This window comes from Dipodomys merriami, unplaced genomic scaffold (genome assembly GCF_024711535.1).
Source record: "Dipodomys merriami isolate MVZ:Mamm:240054 unplaced genomic scaffold, mDipMer1.0.p SCAF_24, whole genome shotgun sequence".
NCBI lineage: Eukaryota > Metazoa > Chordata > Mammalia > Rodentia > Heteromyidae > Dipodomys > Dipodomys merriami.
The window spans coordinates 15,965,961-15,983,859 of NW_027203826.1; the positions used below are offsets into that span (position 1 = coordinate 15,965,961).

Consider the following 17,899-nt stretch of genomic DNA (forward strand, 5'->3'; position numbering starts at 1 on the left):
CTCATTCTTAGATTTTGTTGTTGAAATGATGTGTTTAAATTGTGTTATTATATAGCCAGATAACAGTGGCTCATGCTTCTAATCCTAATTATTCATGAGGCTGGTATGTGAAGATCATGGTTTGAAGATAGTCCAGGACAGGAAAGTCTGGGTCTCTTATATCCAATTAATCATAGCTAGAGTCATAAGTGGAGCTGTGACTCAAATGGTATAGTGCTAGCCTGGACCTAAAAGGAGCTCGGGAACGGCACCAAAGCCCAGAGTTTGAGTCCCAGGAACAGCAAGAAAAAATGTTATTTCATAGATTTTTTTAAAGCTACATTTTAAAAGAAAATGTACTTTAAAGAAAATTCATTAACCAACTCCTACTTAATCTATACCTGTTATTTTTACAAAAATATATAGAATATTGAGACAAGGGACAACGGGGGGACCAATGCAACAGGGATATTCACAAGTCAATATAGTGCAAATGCTCTGTGCAATTTGGGGTCTTGGAGGAGGGAAATTAGGAGAAAAAAGAGGAAAGGGGTAATGGTAACATGTTTGACAAGAAATGTACTTATTACCTTCCTTCAGTAACTATAACCCCTCTGTACATCACCTTGACAATAAAAATGAAGAATAAAGAGTAATAAAATCTGAACCTGTCTCCATTTACCTGAAAAACATGTATACTAAACTGAAGGAAACATTCTGATTGATAGTATGTTCTTAATATTTAAAAAAAATTCCTCTACATTCAAAATAAATTACTAATTTCTGCTGATCTATATATTTGTCATGACAGTATTCACATTTCATTTGGAACATGAAACAAAGTGCCTGCTTTCAACACTAATAAAAATTGTAAAATTACTTGTAGATTTCTTTGTTCAATGACAAAATAATATATGCATATGGTAGTAGAACCAACCCGGTACTTGAATTTTAGCCAGAATAAGAGAAGGACTAAGTAACAGTGAGAAAATTATCTTGATAAAATTAAAGTTGAATACTTCAGAATTTTACATCACACTATGATAAAAAAATAAAATCATTTATATTAAACATCTTAATGTTATTATCACAATTCTAAAACATTTTTAATTTAAATTTGACTCTAATACATGGTCAGAAGAATGACTCAACAAACTTGAAAACTAACTCAAGAGACTGACAATAGATTATTTATAAATATGATACTTGAAATTTCATTTATATTCATAGAACAAGCACACAAAATTTTAGAAGAAAATATTTTACACAATATGAAATAACCAATTCCTTACATACATGTTTGTTTTTAAAAAGAGAATTAAAATAAAATTTATAAATTCTAAGTTTATAGAAAATATGAAAAAGACAAACACTGAAAAATGGTCAAAGGCTAATAATACAAGAGTATTTTAAAATCCAAATTAGTTATTGTTTTATAGCTATCAGATGAAAATAAGTTTTAAATTCTGAGACTATCAAGAGTTGGTAAAAATATGGAAAAATGAGAATGATTAAGAGCATATATTGATTCAAGGTTGGAGAGAAATTGGCAATTTCTGAAGAAACTTAGGGTGTGTATCCTACAATTAACGCTCCTAAGACAATACCCTGGAGCTTATCCTTTTACCTTCTGAGAAATATGATGAATCAGATATAATGTTAGAACAATCCATTATAATGCCTAAAACCTAAAAGAAAGTTAATTTCTATTAAAAATTAAGTGAAAAAAAATCATGTACTGGATATGTAACAACTCAGTGGCCAAGATTGCTTGGATGAGAATCCCAGGTTGAAACAAATTATAGGAAACTGGTCTAATTGTGAGAGAGGTTTTCGTCTGCCACACCATCACCCTCACTAAGGTACCAGGTGTTTGATTCTTTTGCCTTAGCTGTGTTTCTCTCCTTCCTAGATCTGAGCAGTCAAGCCTTCTTGTTGTATTGGGATGTCAGGGAGCTCACAAGTGCTCCCCACTGGCCTGTGTTACTCTGGACAAAGGAACACAGATGCCAATTTGATCCCAATTCTACTTCTTCCCAAGCCAGACCTGCTGTTCTCCATGTAGTAGCATTGTTATGATGGCATAATGTAAATCTAAATATAACACACTGTATACAAATGTATACATTTTTATATTTTCATGGATCAGGTAAAACTAAATTTAGTTTAAAAGAAAATTAAAATTAAAAATATTATTACAGGAAATAATTACTCATACAGTACTTGATTTATGTAGGAGCTTGATTTAAGTAAGTCATTGTTAATTGAGAAGTTATTTTTAATAAGCAATCAGAATTTTTGCAACTCACATGAAGACACTGAGATTGTAATAAAAAAAAGTACAAAATATATAAACAATATCTCCAATGTAGTCCTCAACATACAAGGTAATAATATCACACGAAAGTCATGATGTATAGATGAGAAGCATTAAATAAATATGCAGATAATGACAGGATGAGTTATCCCTACAGCTAGGCGGTTAGTAATTCTGAGAGCCTTAGAAAGGATTAAGCAATAAATTCAAAAGATATTGCATCAAGCTAAACATGAAATATATCAACTAGATAAACTGTAAATCAATAATGTTTCAATGAATGATGGTGATGAAAAGGAACATTAACCTATAAAAGTTAATATTTGTATGTTTATTCTGTCTACAAAAAGTAAAATATGAAACAACTGTGCAAAATTAAAAGCTAATACCATTAAATAAAAGGATGAAATGCACAAAACTGTATAGAATGCCAATGATTACATCTATTAATTTTTAGCAAAAACTTCATAAAGGAGTAATGGAAATGAAAAATTTGATTTAGCATGAGAACATTTTCAGCATTAGAAAATGTCTTCTGTGCTTGCTTCAGCAGCACATATATACAGAAAAGATTAACATGGCCCCTGTGTAAGGCCAATTCATGAAGTGGTCCATATTTTTTAAAAGAACTGTGGACCATGATGTTTAGAGAAATAAACTAGTCTCATAAACATGGTTAAAACAAAGGAAAGAAAAGAAAAGAAAATGTCTGCTATATTCTGAATTCAGATCAGAGTCACAACTGTTCCCACAAAATCAGACCGATAACTGCAAGAAGATGTCTGAAGCTTTCTCTTTAAATATGAAAAATGTTTTAGTTTGCTTTGAAAAGCTTTATCCTTTATGGACTTATTTTGCTAGCAATTCCTTTTTTTTGTTATTGTTGTTGGTTGTGGAGCTTGAACTCTGGGTCTGGATGCTATCTCTCAGCTCCTCAGATCAAGGTGAGTGCTCCACCACTTGAGCCACAGCACCATTTATGGATTTTGGTGGTTTATTGGAGATTAGAGTCTCACGGACTTTCCTACCTAGGCTAGCTTTGAACAGCAATCCTCAAATCTCAGCCTCCTGAGTAGCTAGCGTTACAGACATGAGCCACCAGTGCCAGGCAGCAATTCCTTTTGTAACTAACATGATAAGTTCTGAATTTTTTCTAAAAATGTTTTTATATTTTATTTGGATTAACATTTTTATCTATTTTCTTAAGGACTTGTATTATTTCATTTGTTCAAGACAGTTATGGGTGGACATTATTCTGTTTTCAAATGCATGTTACAGCTCTTTACCTATAATATGGATTTTATTGCCTTGTCCTGAAGATGTAAGTTTGTTGTCATATTAACTATAAAAATTAATCTAAGATTGAGACTATTACCTCATAAGAGACAATCACTCTAAAACTGATGCATACATAGTCTGAACACCCTTGCAGATGATAAAAACAGAATCCATGCTTATTTCCTAACAATAAACTCTGTAGAGATGTCTTCAAATATTTGGCATAAATATTTTACTGTGCAAATATTTTCTTTGGCATACTCATATTTGCTTGTGACTGCAGCAATATTTGATCATAGGTCTAAATCAAAATCTTTTGTTAAATGTGTTGTTTTCTGACTACTTTCTGTATAGAATGTATTAGATTAAAAGTGATTTACAATGGCAACATATTTTATTTGTGAATTTGGTATTTTCCATTAAAACGTCAAGCATACAAGATATAGACAATAAAGGATGAATAAACAATATTGTTTCCTATTTTTCAATGTTGCTTTGGGCCCAAAGATACTTTGCTCTAAATTTTACATGAATCTAATTTCTTTGTTTTCATTGACTTCCATAAAAATGCAACTCTGCCTGTATATCGTCTATTATATCTTTCTCAGCTCAATCTGCCGTAACAAAATGTCACAAGCCAAAGATGCTACCAGAAACTGTAATGTTACTGAAAATCGGAATGTGACTAAAAACGGAAACTCAAAGAACAAATCATTTTTATCATCACTCTGAGCAAAGGAAGTGAAAGGTCAAAGCACAGGGCAACAGGTTCTGCTGAGGGCTTGCTTCCTTCCTGCAATCGTGACCACCTCTTGCGTCCTCACATAACATGAGTGAACCACCTGTGCCCTTTGCAGCCTGAGTTGTATTGCTTTAGGCATTAGCCTTGTTCCAACTTGAGGAGTTCTCCAAAGTTCTTAACTCCACATTTATTTATACTTTGGTCACAATTTCAGCATATAAATTTTTAAATACATTCCTAAGTACATAGTACTATGATACCCTTTGCTATGTTCTTGACATTTGTTTGATATTTGCAAGATTCATCCCTCAAGCCATTTATGGTTTTATATTTTTCATTAATATTTTACTGTCATAGTGGAAATTATTATGTAGAGATAGCTGTTGTTCTGCCAGTGGAATTTATGCTGTTTCAGATTTGTACTATGATAAGGGAAGTTTATGTATAAGTTGTTTTTATGGTTTTAAATTTTGTTTGCTGACAGGAACCAGCATACAAAGACACATGCACCTCCATGTTTATTGCAGCACTGTTCACAATAGCCAAGATTTGGAAACAACCCAGATGCCCCACTACTGATGAGTGGGTCCAAAATATTATGCAGCTATTAGAAAGGACAAAATAATGGCATGTGCAGGGAAATGGATGGAACTACAGCAGATTATTTTGAATTAAGTAAATCAAGAACAAAGAAACAAACAGTACATGGTCTCCCTGATATGTGGATGCTAAAGCCAAAATACAAGAAGATATGGCAAAGTAACAGGACTCAAGAAACAAAGGACAGCCACCCGTTTTGTCATATCATTACTAAATGACTCCATGTTCTAGACCATATATATGGTAGATATATGCACACAACAGAGGGAAGCCGGGAGGAGGAACAGAATAAGTGGGAACAGCCAACACTAAGAAAAAGGACAGAAATGTAAACATCACCTGATGTGGAAAAAATAACTTGTATTGTCAAAGCTTATAGAATTCACAAACTGTATAGACCATGATAATGACAATTTGCCTTGTGAAAGTCAAAATGTGTTTGTGACCCTAAGTAAGTATCACTATTCCACAATACTGTGAAATTCATGTAATCACCTAATCTCAAAAGAAAAAAAAATGAGAAGGGATGGGTTAAGAGAGATGAGTGACAATGGTGTCAGACACTTTGTACTCATATACTGTTTTGTAGAATGGGAACTTCTTTGTACAACTACTTAAAAATAATAAAAAATTGTAGCAAAAATATTATGTTTGCTGTGCTGAGATCAAAGCAGGATGACAAACATGTTAGACCACTAATTTCACAATGAGCTACATCCTCAGACCTCACTCATAATTCTTGTAATTAGAATTATAACTGTAATTCATGCATTCATCTATATGTTTCTGGAAGTAATAAGACTTTAGAACCTTATATTTTACTATAAACACATTCATATCTTCATTTGGGGGACATACTCTAAGGTTACACTGCAGACTTTCTAAAAACAGTGGATTAAACACACAAACACACACATACACATACACACACAGTATAAACCAGGACCCAGTGTTTCATGCCACTTAATCTTAGCTAATCAGAGGCTGATGTATGAGGATTACAGTTCGAACCCAACTCAGGCAAGGCAGTCTGACTCATCTTTAATTAAGCACCAAAAAATCAGAAATGGAACAGTGACTTAAGGGGTTGAGTTTAGGCCTTGAACACAAAAGCTCAGGGATTATACTCAGGCCCTGAATTCAAGCCCCAGAACAGCACACATACACACACACACATACACACACACACACACACACACACACACACACACACACACAAACACACACATATACACACCAAATAAAAAAGCTACACCCACACTATACCAAAATAAATTAATATCTAAAGTTATTCTTTGTCAAAAATATATACAAACTCAAACTTCAGATTTTTATAGAGTTTAAAATAAACATGAGCAGTGAATGGTTAATGAATCTCTTGGAATATAGAAGAGAGCAAACAAAATGCACAGGATGCCTGTCTGGTGACATTTTTTCCAGGAGACATGAGCGCCTTAGTGACCCTGCAAGAATGGTCACAGCATGAACACAGGAGAGAAGGGTAAAGCTGGACAGGGTGAACCCACGATCATCCGACTGAAGCTCCATAAAGTACTGCACCACGGTCCCCGTGAAAACTATTTGTCCTCTGTCCATTGTGGGTGATTGTAGAGTGTATTGGAAATTATTTCAGCTGCATTAAAACGAGGACTTTCTTACACTGTGGACCATGAAGCGCTCACATGAATAAAAGAAACCCTTAGTACTTCACATCTTCCAGGTGAGTTTGCCTATTGGAAATTCATTAAGACTGAAGGAAAGATAGTCAGAAGAGAAACCACCATGGTCCACGTGTGAACAAGCATGTACAAAGCAGCCTTTCTCTATCAGCAAGTACTTTCAAGAAAACTTTGAAATGTGTATTTAAATTATTTTCAGTACTTTAAAATTTATATTTTTAGTACTTTAAAAGTTTATACATTATACTTCATATATATATATATATATGGTATATAGTATGATAATTTGATACATTTAAACAATGTAAGAATATCCATTCAGGGTAATTTTGTCTGGAGAATTGTTTATGAAATGTTTTCGGAGCTTTTCAAAACCCACATTTTATTCTTCCTGAATTTTGCCAGTCTAAGTTTAGAGATCATGTTGGCAATGTTCAAAGTCCTTGTCTATTCTCACTGTACATCTGATGTGGTCAACTGTAGGAATTGTGGCACAAATATTATCAAGAGTCAAAAGCTCACCAGATGCCATTGGCTCACACCTGTAATTCTTGGTATTCAGGAAATTGAGATCTCAGGATTATGGTTCAAAGCCATCCCAGGTGAAAATACATTGCTCAATAAGAGAAAGGTTTGGCCTGTGCCAAATGTGTGATCTTCCTTCTTTTGCACACTACAGGTAAATGCAGGGGCCTCACGGCCAATCACATAGCGGAGATGGACTTCTCACTCAGTTCTCTGCAGCAGGCAGATCCAGTTGGTACACGGCTTTCTCTTTCTGCTCATTTACTTAGAGACTATTTTGGGGAATCTTGTCATCTTCTCCCTTGTCACCGTGGACCATTGTCTTCACACCCCATGTACTTCTTCCTGAAAAACTTGTCCTCCCTTGACGCAGGCCTCATTTTGGTCATGGTTCCAAAACCCATTGTAAACTGTTGGACACACAGGAGCAACATCATCTCTTTCCCAGGATGTGTGTGTCAACTCTTCTTGGTGGTTCACTCTTCTGAGTGTGAGCTTTCTCTCCTCACAGCCATGTCCTGTGATTGCTATGTGGTCCTCTGTCACCCCTGCATTATGAGGTCATTATGAACAAGTGGGTCTGCATGCAGATAGCTTCCTCTTGGTTGTTTGGAGGTCTTATTGGCATCTTGTATACTGCTGGAACTTTCTCTTTGTCTTTCTGTGGCTCCGAAAAACTCCCACAGTTTTTCTGTGATGTCCCCTCTCCACTGAAGATTTCTTGCTCTAAGATCCATGTCACCATTGAAGTTCCTGTGGCCATTGCCGTAATATGTGGACTTTTCTTCTTAGTGTGAAGGGGAATTTCATATGCTTACATCTTCAATACTGTGCTGAGAATGCCATCATTACAAGGGCAGTCAAAAGCCTTCACCTGTGTGCCTATCCCACAGTCATCACCACATTTTTAGTAACAGGTGTTTTTGCCTATTTGAAGCCTGATTTTCCACACCTTTGGACTTTTTGGCTTCTGTATTCAGCAATGCGCCCATCCTTGAATCCTATAATATACAATTGGAAGAACAAGGAAATCAAAGCCTCTCTATGTAAACTTCAGTGGAGGCTACATCATTGTAAGCATTCTGGGGAGTACGATAGAACTAGAATCAAGAAATCCTAGTGAGCATCCCCTACTTGTTTGTGGGGATTTTAGTAATAATCATAAAGTGTCTTTGTGATGTAAGGAAAATAATTTGGGGTCACACATTCATATTTATTTTTAATCTTAAAATTCTGGAATAGTGGCTCCTCATCATCATTGTCACAGGAACAGTTGGAGTTGGGTATTGGTTACTTAGACTGATATACGTAATTCAATCTTCTGTGACCCCATGCCAAACTGATTGATCTAAAAAGTCCAATCTATTCCCAGACAGTTGCTATCAATGAATACATTATTACATTGAAAAGTTTATATTACAGTAAGGAGTTTCAAATGGGTAGAATACCAAATGTTCACAGTACACACACATCAAACTTTACACACTAAGGTTTTAAGATATTGCTCAGCAGGAGAAATATTTCTATGGTTGGTGTTCTGACACTGCTAGCATTGATGGAAAGTTGTCTTCATGTGCATATTGATGGAAACTTGTAGGTCTAGAAGAGTTGAAGAAAGATTTTCCTCACTAGAGACTACCAAAAAATGCAAATCTGCCAGCTACATGAGCTTATTGTGACCTCTACTGTAGTTGGAAATTACAGAATTGGAAAAGAATGCTGTTTTCTTTGAGATAATAAATCAGTTCTGACTATAGCAATAAAATGACCAAATTAGAATTTGTGGTATGAATATTTACATAGACACTGAATTTAGTAATGTGAGCAATGTTGGGAAAATAACATAAGATTCATACTCTTAAATATTTCTGTACTATGGTACAAATGTCATTCATGTATGTTCTCCAATATACTTACTCATTTTACTATTAAATAACATAAACACTAATGTATTTTTCATCTGTTATTTTAAGATTGTGGAATTAGTTAGAGTTATTTAATTTAGTATTATTTTAGTGTAATTTTACTGGGCCTTCTTTAACTTTTCACTGCTAACAGATGAATATTTGGGGCCACCAGCTATTTTACATAATTACTCCAATATAGATAGAGATATGTTTTATACTTGTGTTGACAATTTATTCATATATTTGAGTCTAAATACAAATGTACAGTTTTACTGTGTGGAGGGATTAGATGTTAACTGAAGGTTTTCAACATGACCAGTGTTGTAATCAGGCAAACCTAGGTTAGGTCTCAGAAGACTGTGTTGCAGAGAGCACCTTCTTAACCATGTCACAGAACAAAGTGGAGAGAGAGTTCATCAGCATTTACCAAGTCACAGTTTATTCATATTATTCTATAATGTGAGAAAACAAATAACATTATTGAAAGGCAAGGTGCAGAAACAATAAGCATGGATGGTTATGGTCATTTTCAATTGCTGTAATAAAGAACTACAGACACAGACTGAGAAGGTACTAGGTTTGGTATAGCAAGGACCTCTTAAGGTTTGCAAACTACCAGCACTTCATTGCATCTCACAAAAGAGTATGAGATGAGTTTGTGTCAGTATAATGGAAGAAGTACAAAGGGAGAGTTTCCTACTGCTAGACATATTTTCCTCATCAGTTTGGCAGAGCCTATGCTCTGTTTCTGCTCTTTGAGACAGTTTTTTTTTAAATGAAAAACCAACTGGCAAAATGCTTTAAGAAGAATTGTGCCTTCCAAAGGGTAGCACCCAGTAAATTTCTGATTGGGGAGGGTGTTAGGGGGTGGTGAGGGGAAGGAATGGGAAGGGGACACAAAGAGGAGGCAACAATGCTTGGTAAGAAATGTACTCATTATCTTGCCCATGTAATTGTAACCCCTCTGTACGGTATTTTCACAATGAAAAAAAAAAAAAGAATATCAAAGAGGGGCAGGGCCATCCTGCCATATAAGTGGACTTGATTCCTTTTTCCAACCACTTTTTTTGTCTTCATTTTTCAAAGTGAAAGCTTAAACTAGTATTGACCTTCACCTATGTTTAAAAAAATTCTAGCTTGGCCCCTTGAACCAAAGCAAAGTTGTATCTCCTTGCAAAAGATGTTCATATGATATCTGACATATCTAAACCATCTGAAAGATGGAGAGGAGAAAGCAGAAAATGCCTGATTAATCTGGAGTATAAACCTGAATATCTATAGGAGGATTTTTTTTCTTCAGGCAGTGAGTAATTTTATTAACTATTCTTATTTATTTGCCTTCGTCAAAGCAGTTTATGAATACAGTCCATCTTCATCAATGTTAGGCTTTTCAACACTCTCACCCACCTTACCAACCCACCCTTCCCTTACTCTTCTTAATTTTAGGTTATGTACTTTTTTGCCTTTTAAGAACACAGTTCATACGTATCTTATGTCTTGATCTGTGTAATCACTTCAACACCTTACTTGGATTTTTTGAGAAATGTATAGTCAAAATTTGTTGCCAAGTGAGTTCACCACAATTTAGGGGGAGATGCCTAGGGCAGAAATACAGGCATAGCCCAAAAGACTAGTGGATCTTTGTTGCCTTTATCATCCTCTGAATAATAAGATGAAATAGTCAGATCTGAGAATACAGGTCACACACAAGAAGCACGCAGGTTGGAAACTGACACATCTCTTATCTGAATTACAGGACCAAAATAATTATATTGGGAGCTTTGTGTCCACAGCCTTTTATTGTATAGAAAAGTTTAAGCAGGGGGAAGGGGAGGATATGGGTAGAGAGGGTGGGATATAGGAAGGGATGGGAAGGGGAAACAAAGGAGGAGGCAACAATGCTTGATAAGAAATGTACTCATTATTTTGTCCACGTAATTGCAACTCCTCTGTACGGTATTTTCATAATAAAATTTTTTAAACGATTAAAAAGATAAAGAAGCTGATATAAAAAGCTCAAACTACATTCAGGGTCAGTACAAGTTGTAGTTCTATGTCTTTAAAACTTTGAAATAAGTGCTAACATCCAGAATGACAAGACATGGGTTGCAAACTTCAAGCAAAAAGAAAAGAAAAGAAAAGTTTAAGCAGGATGTGTAACAGTGTAGGTGAGAGAAAAGTTTCTGAAAATAGCCCAGACAGATTTGTATGAAGGAACATCTTGGAGAAATTGATGAGCAGAGATCCCATTACATGGGGTGGTCACAAAGGAGAGTTACGTTACTTGCCTGTCGGGAATTGCACTGGAGTCAATCTCTAGTAAAAATGACATAATGTTCAAGATTGTTGGACAATCTGGAGGTCATATAGCCTTCTGAACCAATCAAAGGCTTCATTAAGTCTGATCATACTCTTCATGAACTGATCCCTTTGACTGAATTCCCATTCAGACATTGTTGGTTCTAATCATCCATCATTCTGGTACACATTTTCCTGGAGCAGGAGGCTAGGAAAGGATGCTCGGATGCTCACACGTGCAATTGAGCAAGGCCATGGTAAGAAATGCAGAACTTTTCTAGAAGGAAGGCTTTTCCCTTACTGCACAGTCTGGCCCATTCTTTTGCCCTTACTACACTAGAGAGTTCTGTCTATTTTGGTTTAGCATGGGAAATTTCCAGGCAGGAAGTGTTAACCTCTTTGTTTCCCTTATTTGCAATAACTAGTATATATCTAGGACAAGCAGAAAAGGTCAAAAGCTATATACATTTGACCATATAAAATGATGCTAAGTGAAATGAACCCCAACATAGGGACACGAGTGTTCTTATCTTTCTTTCTTTCTTTCTTGCTATTGTTTTTCATGTATTTATAATGTACCATGTGATTTTTTTGTTTATTTTGTATGTTCTTCCCCCATGATATAATCCCTGTTTTCACTGTATTTTATTCCAGTGCCCTGAATCTTTTATATATTTTTTTCTAATTTGGGGAGGGGAAGGGAAATAACAAAATGCCGAAATAAGGATACAGGTTGATCCATTATAACAATGAGATGTACAAGGCACTATGTTGAAAATGAACTGTACAACTTGGGGGGGGAAGGGAGTCAAGAGTTGGAGAGGTGGGAGGGAAGAGGGAAGAGAGGGTAGGGGGAAAACAAAAGAAGAGGTAATAATGCTTGATAGGAAATGTACTCATTACCTTACTCATATAAATATACCCCTTCTGTACAGTATTTTTACAATTATATATATATATATATATATATAAGAAAGTCATTATACTATGTTTGTGCTTGCATTACTTGGCTTTCTTCACTTGGCATTATTTTCTGAAAGCATATAGGGATCTATCTCATATTCTCTCTATCTATCTATGTACATATATGTATATACACAAACATACATAGTTTTTCCACTTTGACACATCAGCTTATAGATTCAATTTTATTTGCTTTGATTTTGAAATAGCCTCCAGTATTTAAAATTATAACTATGCTTTGATGAATATTTTTGTTTTTTTTCCTTATTGAAGCAAATGATTGAGGTGATGTGTGAGATTTTGCTATATGTATTCAGTGTCCAATGTGAGTTTACACTACTTGTGTGGCTCTAAGTAACCTGTGGGAATACATATTACTTCATTCATCTTAATAGAATGGATATTAAGATTCAGATTAATGCCAGTCTCACAATAAGAAATGGTATATTCAGCTGATAGAAAGTTTGAAAAAGCTAAAGCATCTGTTTTCAAAGAATCATCTTCAGCCTGAGGCTGGTGGCTTATGCCTGTAATCTTAGCTACTCAGGAGGCTGAGATCTGAGGATCACGATTCAAAGCCAGCCCAGGCAGGAAAGTCTGAGAGACTCCTATCTCCAATAAACCACTAGAAAACTGGAAGTGGTGCTGTGGCTCAAAAGGTAGAGCGCTCACCTTGAGCTGAAGAGCACAGATTTCAAGCTCCATGACTGACAAAAAAAAAAAAAGACCCATTTCCACACTGTAGCCTCTTTCCAGAGATCTTCTATATTTCTCCACATACTTTGATTTTATAGCCAGATTAAAAGGGAGCTATGGTTACCTCCTACAGAAAGGACTTCACAGCAGATTTGGTATATTCAAAATAGGAAAAGTATAGCAAGCATTATCTCCCAGAACTGTCATTATTTATGTTAGATATTTTTATGATTGTATAATGAGCATATACAATAATACATAATCCATGCATTTTGTTGGGTAGTATAATTTTAGATGTATTCAAAGATAGATGTAGATTTTTTGAGGTATCTGCTGTCATAATTTATATTGATGCTAGAGATTGGAACTTGGAGTTCCTCCTACATGGTAGGAAAATGTTCAAATATTGATCTCTTTAAATTTTTGTCCTTTTATTTCATAATATTCTTTATAATGTGGTTTGAGGATTATTTTGGACGCTGGAATTAATGTGTGTCTGACAGTAGCCAATCTCAGAAGCATGCTGTTTTCCAACACAAAATTCAAACTACATTATAAAATGAATTATCAAACTAAAAGAATAAGCAAATTATAGCTTAGTTGGGTCAATTACTATTCCATAAATACAATGTTATATATGATACTAGTTTTTGCTTTTGACCCTTATGATTCTAAGTATTCCCCAGTCTAAAATTATCAAAAATTATACACAATTTTTTAAAAAAATTATGTATATAAAATTAATTTTAAAGATATATCTATTTGAGGCGGGGTGCTGGTGGTTTATGCCTATAATCTTACTTTTTCAGGAGGCTGAGGTCTGAGGATTATGGTTCAAGATTATCCCAGGTAAGAAATCTACAGGATTCTTAACTCCAATTTTTCCCCCAAAAAAGCTAGAAGTACAGCTGTGGCTCAAATGGTAGAGCATTGTCCCTGAGGCTCAAGGACATAGACTAGTCTCTTGGTTCAAGCCCAAGAATGGGATATAAATATATATGAGTGTGTAAAATACATATTAAATATAATATTAAATATATTTTGTATAACATAACAAATATATAATATAAATATATTTGTATATAGAGATGTAAATATTACTAGACATATTTATATATACATTTATGTAAATGATATATGATATATATCATAATCATACATATTCAAATATTTTATATATAGTTTATATGCATGCTATATAATGCATATATGTTGTATAAGTATCATAAATGTATATTTTATATATACTTTTATATATCTGATAAATGATACATATATATCACATGTATATCATATATAATTCTACCTAATTTATATGTGCCTTTATATACATCAAATATGATACACATATGTATCAGATATAATAAAAGTATGACTTTGTAAGAAAATAGTAAAAGATAAACAGGACTTGGGAAAATTCTGACACATTAACTCTTCTCTATAAGGGCTCAATGAATGATGAAAATATGTCTCCTCATTGACTTCTTAGTGAAAATAAAGACTCTCAGTTGTATTACAATATTTGAAGCTACTTATTGCAAGAGAACATGCTTTGTGATGCAATATTTCTATATGAAAATGGTGCCAATTTGTCTCTATTAATTGAGAGGAATGGATTAACAATACCTCTACAGCAGTAGCAGAATTTCCCTTCGGAATTTCAACGCACAGCCTTAGGGAGATGGGCAATGGAGATAAGAGGCTTTCCAGCTCACCTTTGGCTCTTACAAGCAGCTGTGTTTGCTAAACTCAGAACAGCAGGAAATGCAATGCTGTTAGTGAGAGAGTTTCACAAAAAAAGAAGTCAGAGTTAACTTGAGACATCTGGGTTACTGATGGGTCATCATTCCTCCAGCCATTTCACCAAAAAGCTGATGTCCTGTGTTCCCTGCAAGGAAGATAATTTAGTAAGTGTTCATTTTATTATGCTAAAATTGCTGGTTAGATTTTCAGACATAAAAATTGGCCCAAGAGAAAATATGTAAGTGTTCTAATCATAAATAGATTTTAACACGCCAACATATTTTCATTAGTTTTACATGTAAAATTTTAAATCTCTAATACATGGATATACTAATAAGAATTTAATTTTGAACTAGTCTTATACTGTACATAAGCAGTTATCAGAGAATTAGAAACAGATTATAATAAAGGAAAAAGACAGATTTATATGGAGATTCAATTTTTCTGATCATAGATTTTTTTCTTTCTTGGCATGGCTGGAGTTTGATATCAGGAACTCATGTTTACAGGAACATGTTCTACCAGTGAGCCATGCCCACAGCCCTTTTTACTCTAATTGCTCTTCATGTAGGTTCTAACACAGCCCCTTGGGGCCAGCTAGGCCATGATTGTCCTACCTGTGGCTTCCTTTGTCCCAGGATCAGGTGCATGCCACCACCAGAAACTAAACATTTAGAAATTATTAAAACAGGAAGAGAATGATAAAGGTTGTGTTGTTTTATTTAGTTAGCATCTATGTATAATAAGTAGAAGTTCCACTATAATATGTCTATACATGGACGCAGTGCATTTTGAACACAAAAAAGGCTATAATGAAAAACCAATATCTAAACACCAAAAATTTCAAAGACATATAACAAATCATGGCATGGGAATATTGGATATTTCACATATACTGTCTTTTCTGCCCTTTATATACATTCACAATAATATCCTTCTTCACAAGGGACCAGATGCTCTGTTCTGTAATCCTGGAAAGAGCTTCTGGATAGAACTGAATACTGTGGTGACACGTGAACTTCTCAAAAACAAAATGAAATTAAAAAAAAAAAAACATGGTGAGACTAGGCATATGCCCAGAACACTGCTGTTTGTTCAACTGAGGAACATTTACCCCCACAGCTGTTATTTACACCTGCTAAGTGCAGTTATGCATAGAAACACAAATTAACTAGTTCTTCTGAACTTTGAATGGAAGCAGATGGCGTCCTTGAGTATCATATGCGAACTTTCTTGTTTTAATGCAGAATGTTTCATCAAGAATCATCAATGGTTCAGTGGACACAGAGTTTCTTCTCTTGGGTTTCTCTGGCCCATGGCTGCTTCAACTCCTGTATGCTGGGGTTTTCACAGTGATTTACGTGGCAGCTGTCTTGGGGAATGTTCTAGTCATCACTGTCACTTCCTTGGACCCCTGTCTCCATGCACCCATGTACTTTTTCTTAAGGATCCTGTCCATCTTTGATCTCTCCCTCATTTCTGCTGTGGTGCCAAAAACTATCGCTAACTCTATCACCCACCAAAACTCCATCTCTTTCCTTGGCTGTGTGGCCCAGGTCTTTCTGGTACTATTTTCAGCAGACACGGGGCTTTGCCTCCTTACAGTCATGTCCATTGATCGCTATGCTGCCATTTGTCATCCTCTGCACTATGAAGTCATCATGAACAGAAGCACATGTATGCAGATGGCCACTTTTTCCTGGCTCAACAGTGCTGTGATATCGGCTATACACACAATGAGTACCTTTTCTTTGTCTTATTGTGGACAGCATGAAATCCACCAGTTTTTCTGTGATATTCCCCAGTTGCTAGCTATTTCTTGTTCAAAGCATATCATTGTAGAAATTGTTCTTATTCTCATTAATGTGGTACTTGATTTTTGCTACTTTTTCTGTATCATAATCTCCTATATCTATATCTTCTCCACTGTCAGGAAGATTCCATCTGCAGAAGGCCAGGCAAAAGCCTATTCCACTTGCCTCCCTCACCTAACAGTTGTGGCTCTATTTCTCTCAACTGGTTTTATTGCTTACCTGAAACCTACCTTAGGGTCTTCATCATCTACTGATCTCATTCTATCTGCTTGCTATATTGTGTTACCCCCTTCCCTTAACCCAGTCATATACAGCCTAAGAAACAGAGCTATGAAGGCAGGGTTGGAAAAACTGATCAGAAGAAAACTTTTGTCTAAACAGAATATTCTTCTGTTTCTTCAAGACTAAAGGCACTCATTCAGGTAACATTTGTGCATGCACAGGGTTATTCTAAACTGATGAGTGCTTTCCTCAGGGTTATCTGGAATTATTGTGCTGATCCTTAATCAAACTGGAATAAAATACACTAAAAGGTTATTGGTACACCTAAGCTTGGTGTTGAAATATTATACCTCTCGAATATTGGGAAAGAAAATATAGTATATTGGTGATTCACACCTATTATGTGTTTTGCTATCTTAATCATTTTTGTGTGCATTGACAGACACATGATTTTTGTGAACACAATTTTACAAATTAAACTAGAACCAATAGCTCAATTATTAACTCAAGAAAAATATTCATAAATGTTTGGATATAAAATTAAATTTATTTTTTCATAGGCAGTTTTCTTATTTCTATGTATCTCTGTATGTAAGACAGAAAGAATTTTTACATAATTTCAATATGCATTTTGGAAATGCTTATTTTATTTTTAACATTACCAAGTAGTTCTTTGCTGAAATTTTGAATATGTTCTTAATTCTCCATTCTTATTGAGTTGGATATGGAAGTAGCATAAAGAATCAAGAAGTATGTGGTTTGTTATTATATATGGTTAATATATGATTTGTGAATATAACACCACTGGAGAGGAAAATGGAAAGATAGGTAAGTAGGTTGATAAATGATAAATGGTTGAGTAGATGATATACATAGAGTTTATAACTATCTTATAATTTTCTTCATCATGTGGAAACTAAATATAATCTATAGTAACCACTATTTTTAAAGAAATGCAAACACAGAGACACAATTGGTAGGTGATTTAGCCACATAGAATATTTAGTGCTGTTGCTATAGTAGCATGGACAGAAGACAAATACCATTTTTGTCATTATTTTGAAAATTCAGAAGTGAACTCCTTTGAAAAAGATAATGGAAAATGGAAGACAGAATGACAGTAAAATTCAGGAAAA

At 34.8% G+C, this 17,899-nt stretch overlaps 1 protein-coding gene across 1 annotated transcript; it reads left to right on the top strand.

The window, feature by feature from the left end:
* The first annotated feature begins 7,686 nt into the window (after nucleotides 1–7,686).
* Nucleotides 7,687–16,949, top strand: LOC138835522 (olfactory receptor 14A16-like). The gene is made up of 2 exons (XM_070034013.1): nucleotides 7,687–7,887; nucleotides 15,975–16,949. The coding sequence occupies exons 1-2, from the start codon at nucleotides 7,687–7,689 to the stop codon at nucleotides 16,947–16,949; spliced, it is 1,176 nt and encodes a 391-aa protein (XP_069890114.1).
* The last annotated feature ends 950 nt before the right edge of the window (nucleotides 16,950–17,899 follow it).

Bases quoted from the DNA above. Each gene is read 5' to 3' on its own strand.
- LOC138835522 (XM_070034013.1), top strand. From the start codon at position 7,687: ATGAACAAGTGGGTCTGCATGCAGATAGCTTCCTCTTGGTTGTTTGGA. The intron at 7,888-15,974 runs GTAATATGTGGA...GTTTTAATGCAG, and splicing joins AAGTTCCTGTGGCCATTGCC to AATGTTTCATCAAGAATCAT.